Here is a 27,870-nt window from a genome sequence, read left to right as displayed (position 1 = left end):
CACTTCAGGGAGTAATGCAATGGCTTCATATTTGATCTCACTGATCAATCTTTGTTACTCTATAGTCTCTTTCACTGAGGCAAAAATTCTCTTATTAAATACAGCTATGCCACTCAAATACTTAAGATTGGACATAAACTTAAACTAAAAGGCTAGATCTTAGCCAGGACTCAGAACTAGCCTGATCGCCTTTCCTGTCATTCATTGACACCTGTTTGTCAGCCCGTTTGTCAACTGTATTCCAGCATTGGATTGGGTCCTCACACTTGCTGGTACAGATATCTACAGAACACATGCCTGCATTTCCCTTGATGCTTGGCTCAAATATCACCTTTCTAGAAACCTTTTCTAAGGCACCTTATTTAAAATTGAAAATTAGCCAAACACATCATTTGTCCCTCCATCAATTCTTATTCTGTGCAACACTTAACCATCAAAGGGTGTGCTGTGTTTACCTACCTCATTGTCTGTTTCACCCATGTTAGGCTCATGTTGAAAAGATTTTATGTTTTGTTCACTGCTAAACTCCCAATACCAAATATAAATGTTGTCTTTTTTGCTTTAATATCTTACAGGTACTACACAGTTTATGCCTGACCCCAAGCTCATGGACCATGGGCAATCTCATCCAGAGGATAAAGATATGTACAGCACTAGAAGCTGAAGTAGATTACAGAGGGAGGGAGCCTGCATAGAGAGCTGTAAGATGTACTAAATTGCAAACAATGGTGAAAAAGTATGCAACAAATGGGTAACTTAAAGCGCATGACTTGAATTTTTCCATGACATTTTCAAATAAACAGTTTGGACAATGATGAAAATGGTTAAAACATAAATTATTAAATGCAACACAATATTAAGTGATTGGTGAGGGAACTGAGATATAGAAATACTAGGAATACATTTCATGACTTGTAAGAGAATTTATTAGAAAGCAAAATGATATGAATGTCAATAAAACGAAAATCTGAAAATATGCATACATAAGTATACATATACATACTTATACATATATATCTGCTTCAGGTTTCCCAGTTATTACTAGTTAACTTAGAATGGTGGGTAGAAGGATGTGTTTTTCTCTCTACGTTTTTCCAGAGCTGGAATAAAATATCCATATTTTATGGCAAAAGAGCTTGGATTATGTCTTTATATTGACTACATTTAAATGCCTGAAAACATCTGCTTAAGAGGACCATATACTATGTGATCCTAGTAGTGCTTAGCACTTTTGCTACTGCTTCCTGGGTGTTGTGTTTTTCTGTTTCATTCCTCTGAGGCCTCTTAGACACATTAAAGTTGCCAGTTCCCTATTTCATAGAGCAAAAATGTACAATTCTTAGATATGACTGTTCCCAACCAGCAATCTAATATCCATCAATCTTTGCACTTTTTCCTAAGACTAGTATTTCTTCTCAGGTTCCTGATCGCCCATCTTTTCATCCTATTTAACCTTCAATCTTTGGTTTCTCTTTTCACTCAGCTCTATTCCTCAACTAGTAAACAGATTTACCTTTTGCAAAATTTTATTTATTTATTTACTTACTTGGCATCCTGATCCAAGCCCCCTCTTCCCAGTTCCATACTCCCTCTGTCTTTCTCCTACCCCCTCCCCTATTCCTCAGAAAAGAGGAACCCTCCCACCACCTACCCACCCTAGCTCATCATGTCACATTAAGACTGAGCACATTCTTTTTTCCTGTGGCCAGGCAAGGCAGCCCCACCAGTGGGGAGCTATCAAAAAGTAGGCAACAGATTCCATGTAAGATACAGTCCCCCTCCCCTTCCTAGGGGACCTACCTGAAGCCTGAGCTGCCCATCTGCTACATATGAATGGGAGGCCTAGGTCCAGTCTATGCTTGGTCCTTAGTTGTTACTTCAGTCTCCATAAACCACTCTGGCCCCTAGTTAGTTGGTTCTGTTGGTCTTCTTGTGGAGTTCCTGTCACCTCCAGGTCCTTCTATCCATCCCCCCACTTTTCCACAGGACTCCTTACTTGCCCAAGATTTGGCTGTGAGACTGCATCTGTTTCACTCCTTTGGTGGATGGAGCCTCTCAGGGGACAGCTGTGCTATGCTCACAGACAGGACCACAGTAGAGTATCGTTAATAGTGTCAAGGGTTGCCTCTCTCCCCATGGGGTGTATTAAAGGTTGGGCTGGGCAGTGGCTGGATGTTTCCTCAATCCCTGCACATCTTGTAGGAAGGGTAAATTTTGTGTGGAAGTTTTGGTGGGCTGGTGTTATCTCCCTTTACTCAGAGTACTGTCTAGTTGGAGGGTGTCCTCATTACTCTCCATGACCCCTGCTACTAGGAGTTTCAGCTAGAATCACCCCCATATCCTTCCAGAAGCCTACCCTGTCCTAGGTTACCTTTTCAAAAAAAATCAAAAAGCATTGTAAAAGACCCAGCCTCTCCCTCAAGCTGCCCTTTCTCTTGAGCTTCTTCCTAAGACTTCTATACATCTTTAAAAGGCCATTAATGTGTAAGTGAAATGAAGCACAATGACTACCAATAGTATTTTAATGACTATTACAACTGATTGATGTCGCTTATTTAGGAGACAGGTAAGTATTTTATTATTAAGGGTGCTTCAAACCAGAGTCATACCTAATACACTGCCTGAAATATTTTACAATGGCCCCTCCATTCCTTACTGCATTAGCATCTGACATGTTGAGCACAGGACTTATTTTCTACTTCACTGTCAATTAAACTTCATAACCAAGCAAGAAGCTGGAGAGATGGCCCAACAAGTAAAAGTGTTGTTCCCTGAACCTGATGACACAAGGTAGAGCCCTCAGACTCACATGGTGCAATGAGAGAACTGAATATTGCAGGTTATTCTGTGACCTGCACACAAACTCATGTGTGTACATGATATTTGTTTTAAGTAAACATAGTCCCTTATTATTTTTTAATTCCACCAGGGTTTCTATAATTCCTCAAAAGGAAACAATACAAATAGAAAAATTTCAAATGAAGGAAGATTGTTCAATGAAAAATAGATCACTTGTTGTTGAGGCAAATAGTAAAGCATTCTGCATAATTTGTAGGGAAACTTTGAAAAGTCTGTAAATTAAACTTTTACTTTCATGATATCTCCTGTTGAATCAGAGCCTACTGCCTCCATCTTTTAACCTAGTCCTAGTCCTGGAAGCTTCTAGCCTCTGTACAATATAATCTAGGCCTAGAATGTTTCCCACCTCTGAGACTTACTGCTGAATAAATTCACCATTTCTTGTTCTTTATAAACTCTGGTTGACAGATTCAATTCAGCTGTTCTTGCTCAGACTCCTCCAAGATGACTGAATCAAAACTGGCTTTGACTTAACTGTTCTGCTTGACCATATATTAACTTTGGCAATATGTTCTAATCTTCTGGCTTCTTATTCTCTGGCTCATTGTATCTTCACCTGTGTCTAGCTTGTTCTCCCTGCCTGCAACATGTCTGTGTAAAATTCTCCCACTAAACCTACTTACTCCATTTCTCCCTCTACGCTGTTATCCCGAGTCTTCTTTTTCTTGTCTTTTCTTGTGAGAGTGGGCTTCTCCTGTTTCAGAGTCATTCTGTCAAGTCTTTGACTTGTCACTTTGTCTGCCCTTCAATTTGACATCACTTTCAAACATCGGTGCTTCCTTCTACAAACTAACTTTACTTTCATTGTTTGGCATTAAAAATATCTACTAAGGGCATGTCTGTATTGCAGCCAGTGGGATTAAAGCTGTGTCATTCCAGATGACCACAGAGATCTAGAATGTCTTTGGATGTGATTAAAGCAGTCATGTTGCTCTGGCTTCAAATTCCTCTAAAAAAGGCCTTATGTGCAAAACCATGCTGAAAAATTGGGTGCATATCAAGAACTATATAGTAAGGGCAAAACAGCAGAACTAAAAGTGTCTGTCTTTTCAACAAAGTTAGGTTTTAAGTTATAACTCATAAGAATTATGTTGTTATATTACAATACCCAGTTCTGTGGCATCTTATTTAATAGAAAATTTAAAACCATTTGCTTATAGTGAGCTTTATATACAATATGTAGAGATTATGACAAATGTAATAACACCTTTTAAAGGGCAGATACTTCTAAAACAAGTGTGTCTCATGAGAGTACAGTCAAGCATATCTGAAAATGATAAATTCAACTGAAAGAAGTTTGGATGTAGATCCACTGATTTCAAAGTTTATGCTTTGGAGATGGATGACAGCACAGATAGTACAAATAGGGTTGAATTTGACATTTTAGTGGTGGTATTTACGACAAATATAATGTCACTAAAGAAATTACTTTTTTAATGAGAATAAAGGGTGAAGCTAAATCAAGAGATTTATATGAAGCAGCAATGCAATACATGTTAGAACAGTTTTTCTTATCTAATGTCCACATATCTAATTTATTAGTGACATTGTCTCAACAGTGGTAGATAAAAAACAGGAATTTATAAAATTAATAAAGACAATGAAATTTCTTCCCCAAGACACTACTAATGAAGTGTCTTTGCGTAGCACACCAAGATATTTTATGTTCAGAACCATTAAAAATGGAGTTGAGAGATAGATGGTCTAGTGAATCTTGGTTTGTCATGAACACATTAAGAACTGAGTATAAATCCCCAGAAACCAAGTAATATAACGTGTATCAGTGCACCTCTGTACTCTCAATGTTCTACACCTTACAGGATGATGGGGTATAGAGATAGGACCACCAGAAATTTGTAGGATAACTAGTCTGATGTATGCAAGAATGAAGACAAGAAATGTGTCTCACAAAGGTTTTGATCACTAAACATATACTTGTAGCATGCATGTGTCCCCATACATATTATTATACATTCATACATTTACATTCAGATACATCATACACTCAATAAAAGTTTTTAAATATTGAAAATGGATAGTGTCATGTGTAAGAGCAAGCTAGTCAAGGTTCCAGCCTAGATAGGGGACTTCCTACCAATCCCTGCTGAGGTCCTACCACCATCCAAGGATCTATGGTCCATTGATTGATTGCTGTTGACAGAAGAGAAGTCACTCTCTCTTAGGTATGTGGCCTCTGATAGGTTGTTCATGCTCCACTGGATGGCCTACACCCATGTGCATATAAGCACACGAAGTTAGGAAGATCAAGAAGAAAGCACAAAGGAGAGTTGGAAGAAGTAGTGGTGTATTGAAGTGGTTAGAATACATTGTAGAGATATATGGAACAAGGACTACAATAGACATGTCAAATATAGATGGTAAAATCCCAGGAAGTATAGACAATGAACAAATGCTGAGAGCTGAAGAAATAATCTTCCTTGGGGAAGAGCACACCAATTGGTAATCCAATACCAAATGGTCAGCCCTGAAAACATATATACAAGTAACATTATGCAGACTGAGCAGGTTGTACTTAGGAATATGTACTTTAGGAATATATATGTATATGTATATATAACAATAATAAAAAAGAGGCTACAAATTTGAAAAATAGAAGGATGGGTATATGTCATAGAAAAGAAGAGTGGGGAGGTAGGGGGAAGAGAGTCACAGGGTGGGACTGGGAGGAGAAGAGAGAGGGGGCTACGATCAGGATGTAAAGCCAATATATAAATTTAAAATAAATTTTAAAGAGGATGGGTATATGGAAGAATTTTGAGGGAGTAAAGAAGAGGGGGACTGATGTAATTATAATCTCAAAAAAGTTAAAAATTTTAAGCTTGATGTAGTACTGCACACTTATAATCCTAGCACTCTGGGAGGCAGAGGCAGGTAGATCTCTGTGAGTTCAAGGCTAGCCTAGTCTAGAAAATGAGTCTAGGACAGCCAAGGCTACATAGAGAAGCCCTGTTTGAAAAGGTAAAAAGAAATAAAAATAAGAGCAGAAAAACGAAATCTAAAAAGGTAATATATATTATTTTATTAAATCTTGAAATTGTAATTATATAATTCCCCCTCCCTTTCCTCCCTACAAATCCTCTCCCATACTCCTCTCCTTGCTCTCTTTCAGAGTCAAGGCACCTTTGTTCATTAATTGTTGTTATGCATGTACATGTGAGTGAGTGTGTGTGTGTGTGTGTGTGTGTCTGTGTGTGTGTGTGTCTGTGTGTGTCTGTGTGTGCATGTGCATGCTCACTCATGCATTTGTGGTTGTGTGTTCCTGAATACAAAAATATAACCTGCTCAGTTTGTACATTTTTTATTTCTTAATTTAATTTAATTTATTTTATTTTTAGTTTTTCGAGACAGAGTTTCTTTGTGTAGCTTTGGCTGTCCTAGACTCCCCTTGTAGACCAGGCTGGCCTCAAACTCACAGAGATCTGCTTGCCTCTGGCCTCCTGAGGGCTGGGATTAAAGGTGTGTGCCGCCACGCTTGGCTATATATCATAAGATCCAAAGGATTAAATTATCACATTAGCAAGAATTCGTTTAACATGTTGATTTTGACCTGGGGTGGTATTATTCACTTTCAGAAGTAAGGTGGTTTGAAGCCAAATGTTGAAAAACTGATTTGTGAAATAATATTAAGTCCTTTATAGTATCTCATAAAATATTTGTGCCAGAACTTGGTGATGAAAACTGGTTTACGGACTGATCTTTTTCAGGTATTTATCTTCTCATTTAAGTGAGCTAAATGTGCGTTTTCAAGGTAAAAAATCTATGGTGCAACTGTCAAATCCTAACAGTGTTACAAACAAAACTGAAATTATGACATGTTGGCAAAACAGTCTCTTGAGCTCCAAAAATTATGTAGCCTTGCTTTTTCTATTTGACACAAGAATTTGAAAAGAGATTTTAAGATTTCTTAATTTTTTGTATATTTACAACTCCATTTTCAGCCAACCTAATTTGTTACCTGACAGTTTTTAAATGGAAAGCATGGAGCTAAAATTTGATGCTGAACTTAAAGGGGGAAAGGGTAATTTCTCTTTTGTAAACTTGTATGTCCTGCTTTCCTAGACTCAAATATTCTTTACTTCAAAATAACACCATCCACCTACATGTTTCAACTATTTCAAGAATGAAGCATACTCAAAGTAAAATTAGAACCAAGATACTTTATGAGCATCTGAGAACTTATTGAGAATTAGAGATACTTTTGTGCATTAGGTTTTCAGACAGAATGCCAAATACCCAGCTGGTTTTATTCTGTCATTTTAATTTTACTTCTAGAATTACAAGTTTAGGTTTTAAATTTTTTAAAAAAGGTAACCAATTCCCTGTGTAGTTTCCTCTCTTCTAACTTTTCTTAAGCTTGGAACATCCTGGCGTCTATACCTACTATCCACCACTCCTTCCTATAAAGTCCCTCCTCCCTTTGTTGCTCTTTATGCTTCTGCTGCTCTATATCTTTTAAAGGGTGAGATCTCTCAGCTCCCATTCTTTATGATCTTTTCTCATTCTCTATATACTTTCATTTTTATTTAACCAGTTTCTGGCTTAAGCAACCATTTATATGTTATTATTCGTACTATAGCCTTGATCTTTCTCTAGTGTTTTAGACCAACTTACACTTCTAATGAATACTTTTATATTGCTTCAGCATCTCAAAGGTATTTCAATGTCACTGTGTCTAAAACTAAATATCCACCTCCCTCATTTCTTCTTTCTCAAATCTATTATTTTCCCTTCTCTAATCCTATCATCTTAGTATATCTTCATCATCACTTTCCTGGGATTAAAGTAACTTCCTGTCTAATCTTCACACCGTCATTCTTCCCCCCGGCCCCTCTTACTTCAGAATGTATTTTGCTTCCAGGTGAACCAGGTAAATAACTTCAACAAATTAGAATATATTTAAAGGTGTCAGAGGGCTATTACAATGTTTCATTGGTAACACTAAGACCTAGACTTTCCACACTGACCCCTTCAGCTCATTTCAGTGTCACAAGATGATCATTGTATCTCCAGGAAGCATGTAACACATTCAGAGTAGAAGGCCATATGTATATGTATATGGTATGCAAAACCCTGGTCTGTGTCATCAGAAGAGTATTTGCTTTCTTAGAGCCTTATTTCTGTGTGTATTTAAACTAGAACTATATAAATACAATCTTCACCCAAAGAAGGTAGAAAATTATGTTTTTCTTGTGGTGAGGAAGACAAAATATCAAAGATTAGAAACATGTTGAGTTTGATTTAACTGTTTGCTATATGATCCCTATAGTTCATCTTTCATTTCATGACAGTCATCTTTTTGACATGATAAGTAGGTGTCTTAATGAAAATGTCAGGAACTCGCTATTGTCTATAGAATCAATGCCTATCTTATATCTGTTACTCTAATTTTCCTTCTTATACACCTTCCTTCAGATGTACATTTATGATACTCCACTTGATAAATGAACGTGTTTGCGTTTGCGCTTTCTGTCCCTTCACTGTCTGTGCTGTTTCCTTTCAGCATGCCCCTTTGTCTTGCTTCACTCCACGTTCTTGTATCCTACCCAACCTTCGAATATAATTTGAGTGTCACCTTTTCCCAATTCTCCAAATTAGGATTTATGAATCATTACATCTCCTTGTACTTAGTATGCATAAATATTATAACCCACACAATTTAATTTGATAAGTATTTTTTCACAGAAAAATATCCTTGGTGGGTACAGCTAGTGTATATCCAGAACTCACCTGTTTGTGATGGTTCTCTATGGTTAAATATTATAAAATAATTGGAATTTTATAAAGAGACCAAGAAGCATGGAAACATACACAAGTACTGAATGTGGCATCTTCTCTAAGTATAACCAAAGAGCTCTATATGTTCAGGGGTAGAATATAGATATGGAGCAGTAGCAAAGAGGCAATGGGACTGAATATGCAAGATAAGAATAACTAGTTTTTCACAAGTACGGTCATCAGAATTTAGTATCACTAAGGAAATGAATTTTAAACCTCATACCTATACATTTCTATGGGTATAAATATACCCATACTTTATCATATATAAAACATAAATCATTTGTTTAAGCATTGTGTATACCTTAATTTCAGCTATGTTAAAGTGTGAAAATATTACCATTGTACATTTGATGAAATAGTTACTAAAAACTCCAATCCAAGTGTAAATGGGTTTTGAATTATGTAATCAAGTAGACTGTTAGGACTTTTACTAGCCATTAGTGTTTAGTTTTGATAATGAAAAATTAATTATATCTGAAAAATCTGTTTCAAAGTAAAATATCTACAAGAATATTATGCTCACTTACTTTATTTCACAACATTTGATGTCAAAGTGGTGTTTCTCAGATGACATTCAAATGTTGAACCTATGTATGAATGAGGTGTTACTAGTTTTATTTAATTTTCATTCTTCCTCTGCAAGCTCCTGGAGATCTTCCATGTTAAATCTGAACAAATGCCAGCCATCCTCACAGGAGAGGTCTAAAGCTCCTAGACGAGTGTAGTACTCAACGGACTCCTGATTCCAAATGATGACAAGAAACTGCATGGCAACACATTGAGTATTGATGGCTATCTGTTTTAAAACAAACAAGTAGATATTGCTCTTATTTGACAGCATAGTCATTCATATTTTACTGAGGATCTGTTACATATTATATTATATATATGATAATTTTGAAATGCTATAGGTATTTTAGTAAAAAAATAAAATAAAAAGAATCTTTTATATTATTGCAAGTCACCCTGTTGGTCTATTTTATAAGTAAAGTTGCCTTCTACTCTCCCTCATGCTTATTTATACTCGATGGTAAAAAAACATTGTGTGTTTGTACATTATATAGAAATAAAATATGCTCTCAACTTGAAAATCCACTTTAATAAATATTTGAAGTACATCTTGTGAAAATGTTTTGTGTATGCAAATGAACATGTTTATATGGGTGTGAGATGCATGTGTGCGTGCATGGTGGTCAGAGGACAACTTTGTATGTTATCCCTCAGGTCCACTTTTTATTTGAAATAAAATCTCTCACTAGCCTGAAATTCCACCAAGTATATTAGGGTGTCAGCCAGTGAATACAAGAGATTCAATAGTCTGTATCTCTAACCTTGCCATTGCTAATATAAAAATGTGTGCCACTGTTCTGGCCTTTTATGTAGGTTCTAGGAATTATATTTATATCTTCATGTTTGCAAGGCAAGCACTTTATCAACTGTCCTGGTATATTTAACTAGTAAGATTAATCACCTAATATATGCCTTATTAAATAATTCTTGATGAAGAAAAATATAATATCTAGATTACCAGTACTGCCTATAACTATGGCACATACCTGACTTAGCTTCTTCAGCATTTCAGCCCCAATACCTAAACCTATTAAATAGACATTGTCAGATACAGGCAGGAAGTTGAAACTTTTCACTTAACAAGTTATTTACTTTGGGTTTAAAGCACTAAGAAAAATAAAACTCGAATTATGGTTGCCATAAATTCTAAATAGCATGTATTGAAACTCATTCATGAATGATTTAAATTATCTTTTGTCTAACTGAAGCATGGTATCAATGGTAATAAAAAAGAAATTAGTTTTATCTTTTAAAATCCATGCTGAATCAATGAGTCTCTTTCACTGCATCCCTTCGTTTTCTTGAGAAAGGGTCTCACCATCCTTTGTTAGATGGCTTGGAACTTGAACTCACAGAGATCCTCTTGCCTCTGCATCCGAAATACTGGAATTAAAGGTGTGTGTCACCATGCTGTCCTTCACAGTTTTCTTAGAACAGGGCAGATTTCTTATATGTATCTACTAAAAACAAACTACATAACTTGAGTGTGTTGACAAATACTTTTGAAATAATTTCTAACTTGTAGTTAGTTGAGTCTTTGCTGCACTAGGATCCTGATCAGGCTCAACAAATAGAAATTAGTTATCTGAATAACTTAAAAATCAGAAATATGTCTGTTAGATATATTGGGACAGAAGGCTGAAGATGATGCTCTCATGTTATAGAGAGTTTTGGGTGACTATTCAGGTAGCAAACTGTCTCTGTCATCTTCTCATTTTGGAAGCTGCTAACCTGCAGTTCCTGTTTACTCAGATAATTTTATTCTTTCTCAAGTCTCTGATGAGGTCAAATACCAGATCATTTAGTCTGGCAATTAAGCTTAGTTGTTTAGGGGTTAAGATGTTTTTAGGTTTAGATGTTTTAAGTTGATAGACATGAGATATGATAGATATTGATTTACATTCAGAATTGTAGACTCACCAAGATAGATATTTTCTTCAAGGCTGCCAAATACAAAAAGCCAAAACACTAAATGTAACATTTTTATAATTCTTGGTTCTTCTTGCTATTTGTAGTTTATTTTAACTATGTGTAATAATATATGTATGTAAAAGGAAATATAAAAATTGCCAAAAATCATAACTATAGTAAAGGCTTATATTAAAGTGTATCTTATATTAAAATATAATTTAGACATTTTTAAATGTCTACAAGAAATATTATAATTGTAGTTTTACCTTGATAATCTTCAGTGACATAAAAATCCTCTAGGTGAAGCAGTTTGCCAACCCATGGATCATATGTGAAGTAGTACATGGCAAAGCCAACACTTTTTACTCCTGAGAAGAGAGAGGAGACAAAGAGGCTAATGCTTTAAACCATAAAAGCAGAAAACCATAAAAGTGTCCAAATAGAACAAAAAAATGGTATTTTGTTTGCTGCTTTAACTATTAAAACAATAAATGGTTGTTGGACAAATTATCAGCACATAAATATATAAGGGTTAAAGTTTTTAAAATATTTCTTATTATGATTCTTTTTAACATGTACATTTATATTATTACACATTGGTAAAATAAACTACATAAAGTTTACTTTCCTTATAATACAGCCTTTAAAAGAAAACATAGTTTCATGCATGTTCTTATAATTTTTAATATTTTTATAATCATAGGGATATAACAGTATTATTTAAGAGGACACCATGTTTGTATATTATATTCCTCTGCTTAATACTATTTACACAATGTATATTTATTGTTAACTCTGTTTTCAGATATAGAAAATGTTACAGATTAAATTGGAGACAATGGTTTACTCTACCTGACTCTGTTTGTTGACTGGGCACTTCAGCAATCAAGCAGTAGAAAAGTGGTCTGTCCCCAAAACCATCCCTGAGTAAATCTGGAATATAAATTCACATACAGTATGTAAAAAAAATTACATGTGAGTAAGGATGGTAAAATAGGAAGCAGCAGGAACACATATTCCTACCTGCACAGCAGCTATGCTAGTAGAAACTGTCTAAAGTGAATATTTCAACAGTTACAACTTTCATGAGAGTTTGGCTGGTATCTGCTATTAATTTTGGATAAATATAGCCATGCATGTGATGGCAGCTACCTACCTATTTCCATTTGAGTTTTCTAGCAGGTATCTGTAGGAATGATACCTTGTATTTCTAGAATAGTTTGTTGAAGCCTGAGTGATCAGTAATTATCTTGTCCGTACACACACACGCTCTACACCTGCTTTGTGTTTCTATGAGAATACACACACACACACACACACACACACACACACACACACACACACACACTACCCCTGATTTGTGTTTTTATTAGAATACACACATGAGAATGCAATAATAATAAATAATAAATGTTCAAATAAAATAATTGAAGTGCAAAAGAAGGTATTAATGGTAGAAGTATAGGAAAGGCCTTACAAAATGACAGAAGTGACTCTTTGCTAATTAAATATAAACAGATTACTCTATTAAATATGATCATAATGGTATTCTTTTTTGCATTTTTACCATGTGTGCATGTATGTGTGGGGGGGTAGTCACAGGACAACTTTCAAGAGTCATTTCTTTCCTTCCACCACATGGGGTCTAAGACTAAAACCCAAGTTATCAGGTCTTTACTCACAGAGCCACCTTTCTGACCCCAGTACATTTCAAAATAAAGATTTAACTACGTATTTTCAACAAGAAACACACTTTGGATTCAAAGAAACAAGGGTTGAAAATGGAATGATGGAAAAACATAGTATGCAAATGTAGGCTAAAGAGAACATGGGTAGCTATACTATAATATGATCAGATTATTGGAAGAGAATGGCATTGTATAATTATAAAAACATCAAGTCACTAGGAGGATAGAGCATTTGTAAATACATATATTACAACTCTGAAATACAAGACACAAACACTGATATAACTGAAAGGAGAAGTGCATAGCACTATAATAGTAGTATGAGACTTTAATATTCTACTGTCAATACTGCATATAGCAACAAGATAGAAAATAAATGTCAGATTACTGAACAATTTTAGAGGCCAATTGGACTTAACTTGTGTATTAGTTACTTTTCTATTGCTGTATTAAAACACCACAAAAACATCTTATGAAGGAAAGCATTTAATTCATCTTAAAGTTTTAGAGTGTTAGAGTCAGTGATGACAGAACAAAGGCATGGGGATAGGAACACCTTGATCCATAAGCAGTATTCAGAGACAATACACTAGGATGGCATGAATATTTTGAAACATCAAAGCTTGTACATAGAGGCACAGCTCTTCCAACAAAGCCAAACTTCCTAATCCTTCCCAAACAGTTCTACCAACTGGGGTGACGCATTCAAACAGATGAGTCTATGAGATCATTCACATTCAAACCACCACATGTATAAAACAATGCATACAGACAAACATTCTTCTCAAGAGTGCAAGGAACTTTCTCCAGGATAGGACATACGTCAGTATGCATATCAAATCTTGATAAAAGTTAAAAGACTAAAGTAATGCACACTATGTTTTCCAATCACAAAAGCATAAAACTAGGAATCAATAGGTTAAAAAAAAAACCAAAACACTACACATTCAGAAATATGTGAAAATTAAATACACCTTTAAACAATGAGTGAAAAAAGAAAACAAAGGGCTTGGAATGTGATTCAATTATGGAGCACTTTCCTGGCATTTGAGAGAGCCTAGGTTCTGTTACTAGCATGATAATCAGTTAATCAATAAAAGTAAACAAATATTGCTGCTGTAAATAATTCTACAATAGTAAAGATACAATTTTGTTGAAACTATTGATATGGTATAGTATGCCTGTTGGGAGAAGAACTAAATTATAAGAAAGACATGCTAAAAATAATTAGAAATGATTAAAAAATGAAAATACTACAAACAAACTTAATGAATGCAGTGATAGTAGGACTCACAGAAATTAATAATTGTAAATTCCGATATTGTAAAAAGAAAAATCTCAGAAAAGAACTTAAAATATGCCTTAAGGAAATATAAAACAAAACAAAGTAAGCCTTGGTGTTTCTGATGGAAGACAATATATTTTAGTAGACATAACTGAGACTAGAAAAATGTAGAAAACGTAAGGACCCCCAAATCTGGTTATTTGAATGAGCCAACAAAAGTGATGGGTAGACTAAAAAAGAACAAGAAAGGGTATAAATAGTAAGATCAGAAATGAGGATGGGCTTTTCATATAGTAATATGAAAGTCACACTATATCCATACTGTATGTGATGTTGGCCTACTAGTCAGTTATGATTGTTTTATTACACATTTTTAGTATGCCTAATTTTTAATTAAATTTTCTCATAAGTATACTGTTGTTATAATGTTCTAGTGGACTGTGTACAGTTTACTCTTGTTTATTCAAATGCTGATTTCTCTACCCCACTATCTGGTTTCAATCTGGACATTGCATTGTGATGTTTATCTAAGTATCGCCTGTCTCAAGTTTGTGTAAACATGTCACATTTGTTCTCTGTATTGCCAATAAAACCTAACTAGCCAATACTGAGCAATAACAGAATATGGTGGGACATCCGGGTTCAGTCAGGGGAAGAGTAAGAACAGGAACGATAGGAGAGATACATGCGGAGAAAATAGGGAAATATCAGGAAAAATGAACCAGACTTAAGAGTGATTTAAAAGCAAGTATAATGTGGGAAATTTGAATGGGAAGAAGCTATACTAGCTTGGAGGTTTAGGATGGAGTAATTATTGCTCAGTATTGTGCACTAGGCTAATTAAATATATCCTAGTCTCTCTCTGTGGATATTTGAGTATATAGGCTGCTTAAGGAGTAACTGCTTATTTATTAAAATTAATAATAGTAAGTAGAATAATCTTTCAACAGTATACCTAGGGAAATATATAGTATCCTTGTACATTTTGGTACTATCTACCTATCAGGCAATCACAGTTCTTGGAATCAATCACTGTAGATGAGGGGCAATATTATCTATTCAGTACACACACACACACACACACACACACACACACACACACACACACATGATTTTTTTTGAGATTTAAGTGAGTTGAAGGACTGTTAGGTTTATGAGTAGTAAGATTTAACATTGTTATACTGTTGATATTAACAATGTATTTACATATTCAATATAGTCCATTAAGTCTACTGTCTTAGTTACTGTTCCATTACTGTGAAGAATCATCATGATCAAGGTAATTCTTATAAAAGAAAACATATAACTGCAGGGCTGCTTACAGTTTCAGAGCATTAGTTCATTATCATCCTGGCATTCAGGCAGGTATGGAGGTAAGAGCTTACATCCTAGTCCTTAGGTAAGAAAACAGAGAGAGACTGGGACTGGTATGAACTTTTGAAGCCTCCTCAAACAAGGCCACACTTCCTAATCCTTCTAATCCTTTAAAATAGTGCTATATGGCCTAATCTTTCTCAAACAGTTCCACTAAATGGGGACCAAACATTCAAACATATGAGCCTATAGGGACCACTCTGATTCAAACTACCAGTTTCCACTCTTTGGTCCCTATACAACATATAACGCAAAATGCATTTAGTGTGACTTCAAAAGTTCCCATTGTTCTTTGGTTAAGGCTTTTTTCAGTGAAAATTTACTACATTTATTTAATTTTTAAAATATATTTTTTACATTTTACATACATATTTACATTATTACACATACATACAATAAACTACCCTACAGCAAGAAGAACTATGAAACAATCAGGAATTATATAAATGTTACATTCTTAGTGTTTGGGTTATTTGTATTTGGCAGCCTTGAAGAAAACATCTTTGCTATCTTGGTGAGTCTAAAATTCTAAATGTAAATCAATACCGATCATATCTCATCATTATCAACTTAAATCACTTATCTACACCTAAAAACAACCCCTAAACAACTAGGCTTAATTGTAAAACTAAACTATCTTGTCTTCAACCCCATCAGAGGCTTGAGAAAGAATAAAATTAATTACCTGAGTAGACAGGGGGTGCAGGTTAGCAGCTTCTCAAATGAGAAGATGGCAGAGACAGTTTGCTACCTGAGCAGTCACCCAAAACTCTGTATAACGTTGGAGCATCATCTTCAGCCTTAACTCCCAATTGGTCCAGAATTTCAGACTGTCCCACACAGGACTCTAATTAAGCATGGAATTTCTCAACACTTAGAAACTGGAACAAAAATTCTATTCCTAGCTTTTTTAACCATTTCCCCAATTTTATTTGGACCCCTACAAAGGGATTATTCATCCCAAATCAGCCAGAAGAAAACTTAAGAGAATGATACTCCATTTCCTTTAAGGGGGGTCATGCAGGTTTTTGGTTGCTTTCTTAGGCTATAAAGAATTATTTTCAATGGAATTGAGTTATAAATTATTATTGCTCTTATTTAGAGAGAAAACAAAGTTGGACTCAGGGTGTCTCTCTTTACCTTTATTTTCCATTCTTATGTTTGGAGACCGGGGTTAAAAAGAAAGAAGGTGGAATATAGAAATATATAGGGAAGAAAGAACAAAAAACTAGATTAGTGAAACTGCTTCTTAATGCCTCACTTGTCACTCACAAGGTTATTTTTAATCTCTGGTATAAAATTTTGTATACAGTTGCAAAATTAGTTCTAGATATAGTGGTATAGAATTCAAAGTAGAAGGATCCAGAGGGTCCTAGAAGCCTACAAGTAGAATATTATGATAGGCAGAGTTGGGCTCAGGGGTCCCGCTCAAACTAAGGCACCAGCCAAGGACAATACAGGCGGTAAACCTTAAACCCCTACCCAGATCTAGCCAATGGGCAGAACATTCTCCACAGTTGAGTGGAGAGTGGGGTCTGACTTTCTCACGTACTCTGGTGCCTCACATTTGACCATGTACCCTGGAGGGGGAAACCTGGTGGCACTCAGAGGAAGGACAGCAGGTTACCAAGAAGAGACTTGATACCCTATGAGCATATACAGGGGGAGGTAATCCCCCTCAGGAACAGTCATAAGGGAAGGGAATAAGGGGGAAATGGGAGGGAGGGAAGAATGGGAGGATACAAGGGATGGGATAACCATTGAAATGTAACAAGAATAAATTAATAAAGGAGAAAAAAAGAGAAAAAAAAAGAATTCAAATGTAAGATTATTCTTCAGTTAAGGCTGTTTAAAAGTCCAATCTCCCCATAACCTGTCACAGTACTAGCACTTTCTTAAACTCCAAAGTTCAAAGACTCTTCTGAAAGTCAAAATAGTAACCTGCTATTTAAACAGATTACATACTTCCAACATACTATGGCACAGGATATACATTACCATTCCAAGAGGGAGGAAATGGAGAATAGTGAGAAATACTGAGCCAAAGGAAGACTAAAAATCATCTGGGCAAACTGCAAATTCTGTATCTCTATGTCTGATGTCAAAGTGCTCTTCAGATCACCAACTTATTACAGATTTGTTTACTACAATTTTTTCTTACAGGATGGTTCTACACTCTGTCTGCAGCTCTTCTTGACATGTATCTCATGGATTTCCAACATCCTGTGGTCTCCTACAAATTGCAGGCTTACTTTCACAGCTTCATGCAGTGGACTCCGAGCCTTTATGCAGGGACCACTCTGCCACATGCCTCCCCTCGGCAGCTTTTCATAGTCACAGAAGGAGATTCCACTATCCTTTTCCTTTATTCATGTTTTTTTAGACAGAGTCTCCTAAGTGGTCCAAGCTAGCCTAGCACTCACAGAGAAACCCATGTATCTACCTCCCAAATTGTTGGATTAAAGGCATGTGCCACCACACCCAGTATTCCTATATTCTTGACTCTAAATTCTGAACCATGTGGCCAAGGCTGCCAATTTCTGCTTGCTAAATTGCCAACTGCCCCCCTCTCATTCAATTACATTTTCACAAGCTTTCTGTTATTGATGGATTATTTTTCTGCTTAAACTTAAGTTTTCCTTTCATTCTTTTCACAAGTTTGAAGCTTAGGTCTCACCCTGAGGGTATTACTCTCTTTTTCCATTTCTCTTTTTGTTTTGCTTATTTATTTATTTATTTATTTATTTATTTATTTAATACTTTTATTTTATTACACATGTATAAGACAAACTACATACAGCAGGGAGAACCATGTGACAATCATGAGGATAATGAGTTCTATACATGTTACATTCATAGTGAATTGGCCATCTGCATTCGTCCCGTTTGAAGTAGGTGTCTTTCCTGTCTTGTTGGGTCTAAATTTCCAAATTAGATGCAATATCTATCCTATCTCAACTCTAATAACTTAACTTCTTTATCTTAATCTAAGATGATTTTGTCCTGTAATCAACTAGGCTTGGTTGTAAAACTATACTATCTTGTCTTCAATGCCCCTCATTTCAAGTCAGGTCTTTCTCTAAATTTCACATCTGTTTGATCACAAGACACAGCTCCAGCATTATATTTCCTGGTGCAACTTTTTTCCTCAAACTGCACATTTTGTATTTCTATTTGCCCCCAATTAACTCTTCTAATTGTAGGTCTGCATAAGTGTGATCACTAATAGCCATGTGACACAGTCAATACTAGACTGTTTTGAAATTTCTGCCAATGCCATTAATCCAAAGCTCCTCAATTTAGCCTTAGGCAGATACTTAGAACAAAGGCAAATAACAGCCATATTCTTTGCCAATATATCCCAAGAATGGTTTTTAGGTCACTTACTAATATTCTTTCCCTCTGAATCCTCTTGATGCTGGCTTGCATAGTCCAAACTGCCCTCAGCACTACTGTCTTCCTACCAGAATAAACTATTAGGCCCCTCTCATAGTCACTCTTTTAGTGCTATGAAGAGAAACCATGACCAAAGCAACTCTTACAAAAGAAAAAAATAATTGGAGCTTATTTACAGTTTCAGAAGCTTAGTCCATTATCATCATGGTAGGGAGCATGTTGTATGGCATGAATGGCACTGGAGCAATAGGTGAGGGCTATATCCTGATTCTCCTGTTGAAAGGAGAGAGAGGGAGGCAGGGGAGATTGGGCTTGGCCTGGGCTTTTGAATCCTTAAAGCTCACCCTTAGTAACACACTTCCTCCAGCAAGGCCACACCTCTAATCATTTAAAATAGTGCTACTTCCTGGTAACTAAACATTTAAATATATGAGCCTATGGGTGCCAGTCTTTATCAAACTACAACCCCACTTAAAACATTCCACTGGTTTTGTGGTTCAAAGTCCCAGAGTGTTCCATATTCCTCTAAGCAACAGCATGGTCAGGCCTGTCCCTGCAATACTCCAGTCCCTGATACCAACTTCTGTTTTAATTGCTATTTTATTGGTGTGAAGAAACAGCCTGACTAGGGCAATTTTTATAATAGTAAGCATTTAATTGGGAGCTTTCTGAGCAGTTTTAGAGGATTAGTCCATGATCATCATGGCAGAAAGCAGGCAGGCATGGCACTGGAGCAGTAGCTGAGAGTTTACATCTGATCCACTACCATGATGAAGAGAGAGAAGCAGTGAGAAGGTTAGGTGGAAATGGCATGGGCTTTTGAAACATCAAAGCCCACACCCAGTGGCACACCTCCTCCAACAAGACCTCTCAATTCTTTCTAAACAGTCCACAAGCTCGGGGCCATTCTCATTCAAACCACCACATCCACCATCTAAACAATTAAAAAAAAAAGAAAGAAAGATGTAGGATATACATTGATTTAATTTTGAGATTTAGTATTAGTTACAGTGATCACAACTGATACCGAATTAAAAATTGATACTGGAAAGAGGCCTGATATATAGTCCAACCTAACAGAAATGGCTGTAAAACTTCTATGGCCAACTGAGTAAGTATCAGGGTATCAAAACCATTAACACTGACTTTTCAATGATTTCTCTTGGAAAAACTGTATTTCTGTACGCAAAATGACAAAGTTGGACCATTACTTTCTTACCACATTCAAAATGTAGCTTGAAATAAATCAAAGACTTCAATGTAGATGTTAAAAGTAAAAAATATTTAAGAAAACACAGGAAATCTTCAAGACATTAAATATAGCAATTGTTTCTTAGGTATAGCTGACAACAAAAGCACAGGTAGTAAAAGAAAAAATAGAAAAACTAAACTTCAACAAAATGGCACAGTATAGAAAAAATAGAAAGTCTCTACAGAGTATAAGAAATTATTTTGTGCAAGGTTAGTTGATTACATACATTCTTAAGTATTCAAATTTGAATATTATCCTTCACTGGATTCTTCTAAATTTTAATTAAAAACCCTCTTTATTTAGTTTTTACCAATCATGATTTTTCACCATCTTTTATCATTCTTATTACTGTGTAAAATTTTAATATTCATAACATTTGCTATACTAGCTATTAATATTTTGGGGTATCAAATGTAGTAAAAATAATAACTTTTTTCAAAGCTCCCACCAACATATTATATGTAAGGAATAATTTTGACCTGTCATACCTGTTATTCTCTATTTTAAAATGCATTTGCAGTGTACTGCATTTTTAAAAGCATGAGCCATTATGTATCTGTTTCATGCTAAAAAGAGGGAAAATGAAAAATAGTGTAACACTGAAAAGGCTATGAAATTCATGTCTTGTGTATGTCAATATTAATATGGGATTGTTTTTGTAATAAGGACATCTGCTACTGCATATCTAAGTATTCATTCTGAATGCATGCATTAACATTGTTTTACCTGCTCCAAAATTACCACACAACATCTTACCCTGTTCTGTTAATGCCACTCTTTCTTGTGTGCCTTCATAGGAAGCCAATTCCTGTCAAAGTAAAAAAAAATTTCAGCTGTTGATTTGGTAAATATTATAATCATTGAAGTATTTATTGAATATTTATACACACAGGTATCCTGGGATGTGCTAAAAAGAAGTCAGATTTGATCCCAGTTATCTATAACTTAAAATCTGAAATAACAATGCAAGCTATAAAAAAATCGGTAAATGCACAAAATAGACAAATAAGTAGTTGGTACCTAGGTGATAGGTAGGAATATTTTAGGGGGGTAACAGATATAGATTCAATATCCCAGTTATGTGAAGGTTAACTTCCTGGGTTACTAGCTTTGAATCCATCAGGAACCTGGAATATAAAGTAAAACTTGTTTCTTTGCTGTCACAATGTTTATTATGATTTTACAGAAAAAAGATGTGAAACAATTTTGCTTGGAATTTTGCTAGTATAACTTTAGATTTAAAAAAAAAGATTTATTTATTATTTATACAGCATTTTGCCTGCATGTATGCCTGCCAGCCACAAGTAGGTACTGGATCTCATTACAGTTGGCTATGAGCCACCATGTGTTTGCTGGGACCTTTGGAAGAGCAGATGGTGCTCTTAACCTCTGAGCCATCTCTCCAGCCCATAACTTTGAATTTTAAAATCGTGGCCCATATTATTTTTTTGCAATCCAAATTTATTATTTTGTGATGCTTATCTCATGCTTGGAAAGTTATAAAATATTTACTTTCATTTTCCTTCTGTTTATTTTTTGAGGACATTGATTGTACAAAAGGCTGAGTTTTATCCTCTTACATTCTTAATAATTGCTTGTTTGTGATTTTTTTCTTGTGTGTAAATACTGATGTAGAGCATCCCAGTGCCATTAATGGACCGATCCCTCTTTTATTCAGTGATTTGAAACATCCCTTATATCAAACATGACACTCTCACATGTGCTTTAGAGAGCTTCTAGGCTCTTCATTGGGTTTCATTGTGCTAGCTCTTCAGATTTCATGAAAACTTGTTTTTATTTACTTTTGAGAACAAAATACAATTATACCATCTCTCCCTCCAATGTTACAGTCATAAAATCTCACCAAAATGACTGCCTAAACATAAGTTGAACAAGAATAGAATCTTTATTTCTATCAATCAGTTTTCTATCTGATATGCCAAATACAATCATGACATTCACATGAAAATACATATTATTTATATATTAAGTACTTTAAAAACTTTTCTTCTATTATTATTATTTTGCTGTGTTCTTGTATTCAAGTGTATTATTTACATTTTTTTTCAGGAAAGCCAGGGTTAAATTTTATTTCACATTGACAGAAACTGAAAACGTTTTATTTTCCCACATTACAACACAAATATTTAATTGAATATTTCTTACCCCTAAATAAGACCTTACTGATGTATATGACCTTAATATTTAAAATTCTTCAAAATAAGCAATTTCTTGGCTAATTTTTTGTCAATTAGACACAGATTAGAAGTGAGGTATGGTGGCGCACACCTTTAATCCCAGCACTAGGGAGGCAGAAGCAAGCAGATCACTGTGAGTTCAAGGCCAGCCTGGTCTACAAAGTGAGCCTAGGACAGCCCAAGGCTACACAGAGAAACCCTGGTTAAAAAAAAAAAAACAAGACACAGATTAGAGTTAATTGAGTGGACAAATGCTCAATTGAGACAACATTCATAAGGTCAGGGTGTAGGCAAGCCTGTTGGGCATTTTCTTAATCAGTGATTGATGTAGGGCAGAGCAGACAATTGTGGGTGGTACCACCCCTGCGTTGTGTGTCCTGGGCTCTATAAGAAAACAGGCTGAGCAAGCCAGGAGGGGCAAGCTATTAATCAGCACCCCTCCATGACCTCTGCATGCCTCCAGTTCTTGCCTTTTTTGAGTTTCTGCCTTGACTTCCTGCATTGTATTATAACTTGGGATATGTATGCAAAGTTAACCCATGGTGTTTCATCAGAGAAATAGTAATCCTAAGTAAAAAAAAATGACTTTAAAAAAATGAGACATAAGCATATGGCTTCATTATTAACTTCCTATCCAGTCCATACTATAATTTCCATATCAGTTAACACTTATTTATGAAGGTGTGTTATTTGTATGGTATTGGTCAGTTGGAATTCAGCAAGAAAAGCAACAGTTTAGATATAACCATACTTGTGCAACGTGTTCAACTATGTCGCAACTATACTATATATCTAAGAGTTGTAATCAAACTATACTATACACATAAGAGTTCTAATCAACATATATTACCCATAATTTTTCGAGACAGGGTTTCTCTGTGTTGCCTTGGCTGTCCTTTGTAGACCAGGCTGGCTTGAACTCACAACAATCATTAACCTGCACCACCATGCCCAGCTATTACTCATATATTTTTGTTAATACTTTACTAGTATTTTGAATATTTTGACAATCTTAAATCAAATGATTACTATCTTAATGTCTAAGAATTAGACTAATTTCTAAAATCTCATTCAACATAATCTCAAATTAGTTTGCTATAAGTTAAAAATAAACTATTCTTTCATTGCTTATTTTGTACAGTAGTTGGCTTCAAGCAAACACATATACAGAGAATGTAAATTTAAGCTCTGCTGTAAGATCTACTTTACAAATTATATTTTAACACCAGGTATAGGGATACACGCTTTTAATCTCAACACTTGGGAGGTAGAGGCAGGTGGGTCTCTATGTCTACATAGTGAGTTCTAGGACAACTAGGGCTACATAGAGATACACAAACAGACAAAGAACCCACCAAAAAGATTTTTAAACCAGGCTTAATCATTTCTAAACAGGCCAAAATTGTATTTAACTTTTCAGTGTTTTACAGAAAAATAAAGCCACAGAATTATGTCTAGGATTGAAGATGCTGATAACTATACATTTTAAACTTAGAATAGAAATAGTTTATATATCTATAGTTATCAATAGTTAATTGAAATATGTAAACTTAAGTAATATTTGGTTTCTTTTGAAACTACTTAGATATAAGATACCATAGGTCTGTGATTCACAATGTCAAATTACAATATATATGACAGGTTTTTATGGTACAGAGGCAATATTTGTTTTGCTATAGAAAATCAAGAAAGAGCCTACATTTGTTTCTTGAGGAGAAAAGTTAGAGATCTTAAAGGAAAGAAAAGAAAAGCCTGGTACCATAATAAAAGGGCCAGTAGTTGAAGAGAGCAGTGTTAGTCTTTTGACACTTTATAACAGGAATGATTTAATATCATCGAATTTGTATGTATTACAATGGTCAAGTGTATATGAATACACATATAATAATACATTTTATTTTTCTGAATTACTTTTGTGAAATTAGCTGCTTTGCTTCACCCAGTTTAATACTAGTATATTATGAATTTATAATATAAACATATGTTTACAAACTTTAAAAGATGATAGTTTGTTATGTATCTGCAAAACATTTTAACAGTGAAAACATTAGAATTTTTAAGATCATGGATAGGAAAATGTTTATACTCTGCTACAATGATGCTGGTGTACAACTACAAAGTGCCTCATTGTGATGTCTTGTAGCGAAGGAGTTTTGATGAGAAACTAATAAATTATGTTGTAACCTGTGTTCTTATAAAATTGGAAATGATCATGTGTTTGGAAAAACAGAAATATATTATAAAACATAAAGCCCAAACCGAACCATTGTAAAACATGAATTTGTGTATCAAATGAATGACTGTCATTAGCACATCAAAATTTCATCATGGTAACTATCATTATTACACTATCACCTTTACTGTGCTGGTATGATTTTCTAGGAAAGGCATTAAAATAACTGTACATACAAAAATGTTCACTCAGTTCCTCAGACTTATGGGATGTACAGACTTCTGCGTATGTTTTCCCAACTGAGCTATTTACATAGTAAACACCTCATACACTTTTTAAAGTTTATATTCTGCATATAAAAGAAAACACTACAGGAATCTTTTGGTGTAGCAATTACTATAATCTTGATTTATATTGAAAATGATTATTAAAGGGGTTTAGTGAATTCCACAACATTCTGTACATGGGTAATAATGATCAGAGCTAGATTTAAACCTAGACTATGCATTCCTTTGTTCTTTCAGCCCTGCACTAGCTTCCAAGTAATAAGGAGATACAGGCTTACTTTAATCAGTTGCAGGATATCTGGACAATCTTGAGCCTCAGCAGGTCTTATGTGAAAAGGAACAGTCCTTTTTTTTGTTGTTATTCCGTGTTGACTTGTACCTAAATCACTCATGCCTGATTCAGTTGGGTCTAATTGACTTGCACCTGGTTGTCCTATGCCTACTTGACTTGAGTCTGATTGGCTAGTGCCTGATGGATTGGCTTTCTTCCCCGGTTGGCTTGGACTTTCTTCCGATATATCTGATTGTGTCATTCTTCTTTGGCTTGATCCAGTGGCATCTGGTTGGTTTGTATCTAATTGGTTTACGCCTGATTGAATGGCACCTGAGTGGCTTGTCTCTGATTGTCTCATGCCTTCTTGGAACATATTCAGTTGGCTGGATTGCCTTGACAGTGGTTCCCAAGTATCTGATTGTTTCATGTCTGGGTTGCTAGGACTGGGTTGCCATTTTTCTGATTGTCTTGTGTCTGAGCCATTGGGGGTTGGCTGCCATGTGTATAATTGTCTTACACCAGGGAGGCTGGGACTTTGCTGCCATGTATCCAATTGTCCTGTGCCTGATTGGCTGGGGCTTGGTTGCCATAAATATGAGTGTGTTGTACCTGAGTAGTTTGAGCCCAGTTGGCTAGTGCCTGATTGCCATGTTTCCAACTCCTTCATGTCTGACTGGTCGTGACCTCGTTGCCATGTGCTGAGTTGTCCCATACCTGCTTGACCTGTGTTAAATTGATTCATAACTGGTTCTATGGGATCTTCTTGTCTGAAGTCTACATGTCTGATGGTTGGTTGACTTCGGTGTGATTGCCATAAATCTGAATCTTTTTTGCTTAAGTGGCTTGGCTCCCAATGCCATGATTCTCTTTGTTTCATTCCTGGACAACTTGAGTCCTGTTTCCATGAATCTGGTTGTCTCTGTCCTGCATATCTTGGGTCTTGTTGCACTATATCTGATTGCCTCATTCCCTGATTACTTTCGTTCATTTGCCATATGTCTTGTGATCCCCTGCTTGGATACCCTGGGCCCGATTGCCATGAGTTCATTTGTTTCACATTGGGAGAAGGTTGGACTGGCTGCCATGTGCCTGTTTGGTTCATGATTGCTTGATTCATACCTGGTTGACTTGTGCCTGGTTGTTGCATATCCAGTTCTCTTAGGTCTGGAGGCCTCATACCTTGTTGGCTCAGATCTGGTTGGTTCATGCTTGGCTTTGGTTGACCAACTGATGAGCTTGTAAGGGTCTTGATAGAACAAGATCTCTTGACTACAGTACTGTGATGAAAAGTTGTTGCCTGTTTCCTGTTTGTCTCACTTGTACTTGGAGTTAGTCTTCTGTCATGCTGGAAAATAGGAAATAAAAATGTCTACCTGAGGAAGGTGACTAAAGCCCCTGATTCACTGGAGTTGGCTTCACCAGAGACCTCAGCTACAAGCCAGGTTGAATTTTAGCTGGCCATCTGGCCTTTCCCTGCCAACAGGCCAGAAGAGGAAGAACAAAATGATTCTGAGAGAGTGTTACCACATACCCCTCCCCCACCCCATACAGAACTGCATCATAATGATGAAGTCACAATGCCAGCATCTCTGTGCCTATCTGCTCTTCCCAGTGGTGAGGTAGGATCAGGGCAGGGGTTATTTGAGTACAGCTTCATGTGCTCCTTCTGAAGATCAAGTGGCTGGCTCTCCAGTCTCACCCAACACTGATGCAGTATGCTTGCAAAGGCCCTCCCCCACTTTACGTCCATTATTTGTGGAATTTACTGAACCTAGTTGTGGACCTGGTTTTCCTCCTTCCTGTCAATCCTCTTAGGCTTCTTTTTACACCATTTCCATTCCTTTGTGTTTACCAAGGATACCTAGAAACACACTTTACCTGGGACCTCCAGTGACCACACCAGTGATTTTCACTCTGCTTCGTTTCCTCCATTATGATCTTTCCAGCCCCAGTCTGTTTGTGGGTACGGTGCTTCCTACCTCAACTCCATCTACTGAAGATTCTGAATACAAATCCAGGATCTTCCAAACCTTTAATCTCTGTCTTTACTTACTATTCTGTCTTACTCCCACCTATTTTAAGAAGCGACTCCTACCACACCTCAAATTCCCTAGGGACCTTGACTCATGTTATAAACAAAAGACCATTAGTTCTTTCCTCCAGGCCCTCTCAGCTTTTTCTTCAAGCCCATTTTTATTACCCTTTGTCACCTACCAACTTGCAGAAGCACTCTTTACCAGGCAATACATAGCCACCACACTTTGCAAAGAACAAGAGAAGGCAAAAGAAACCAAGTAATGGAAAACGTAACAAAGACAATACCAACCACTTGCAAAGGAAAAAATAGTTTTTTTCCAATGGAGTCTTACTGGCTATGTAAACCACACTTACGGACAGGCTCCAGGCCAAGCAGTAGATGATCAACAGAGAATGAACTCAGTAGTGTGTTTGTAGGTTTTTATTGTGTGATATTGATGTTTGGGCATTTTTAAATCTTAATGGCTCCTTGCTTGTACATTATGATTTCTAAGTCTGTGTTTTGTTTCTTTTGTTTTTAAAAATAATAATAGCTTCAGGTAATGTCTTAGTCACTTTTCTATTGTTATGAAGAGACACCATAATCTAGGCAACTTAAGGAAGTATTTCATTGGGGCCTTGAAGGCTTCGGACTTTTCCAAACCTAATTTATTTGGGTTTTTTTTTAATGCTTAGATCTCCCTCCAACCCACCTACCCTAGATAGGAGAGAAAAGAGGTTGATGGGAACAGGAGAAGTAGATCTTTTTTGTACTCAGTTCCTTGGAG

At 35.9% G+C, this 27,870-nt stretch overlaps 2 protein-coding genes across 4 annotated transcripts in view; one reads left to right on the top strand and one right to left on the bottom strand.

Annotated features, from left to right (window-relative positions):
- APOOL (apolipoprotein O like) overlaps nt 1–1,132 on the top strand; it is a 54,869-nt gene extending 53,737 nt beyond the window's left edge. For both annotated transcript variants that reach the window (XM_084790974.1, XM_084790975.1), the window contains exon 9: nt 576–1,132. In XM_084790974.1, coding sequence (XP_084647100.1) covers nt 576–664 — 89 coding nt within the window. In that variant the 3' untranslated portion in view covers nt 665–1,132. The remainder of the gene's footprint in view (nt 1–575) is intronic.
- SATL1 (spermidine/spermine N1-acetyl transferase like 1) lies at nt 707–26,560 on the bottom strand. Of its 2 annotated transcripts, XM_084790972.1 has the most exons (6): nt 25,071–26,560; nt 20,891–20,942; nt 11,992–12,072; nt 11,406–11,507; nt 10,215–10,255; nt 707–9,454 (listed from the first exon to the last, which is right to left on the bottom strand). In XM_084790972.1, exons 1-6 carry the CDS (start codon nt 26,271–26,273, stop codon nt 9,284–9,286), a joined length of 1,650 nt encoding a protein of 549 aa, XP_084647098.1. In that variant the 5' UTR covers nt 26,274–26,560; the 3' UTR covers nt 707–9,283. The 2 variants fall into 2 exon arrangements, with proteins under 2 accessions (XP_084647098.1, XP_084647099.1); XM_084790973.1 differs by lacking the exon at nt 707–9,454 and having other exon boundaries at nt 10,234–11,171.
- Between the last annotated feature and the right edge of the window lie 1,310 nt (nt 26,561–27,870).

This window comes from Acomys minous (assembly GCF_964271855.1).
Source record: "Acomys minous genome assembly, chromosome: 7".
Lineage (NCBI taxonomy): Eukaryota > Metazoa > Chordata > Mammalia > Rodentia > Muridae > Acomys > Acomys minous.
This window is presented reverse-complemented; position numbering and strand designations above follow the sequence as displayed.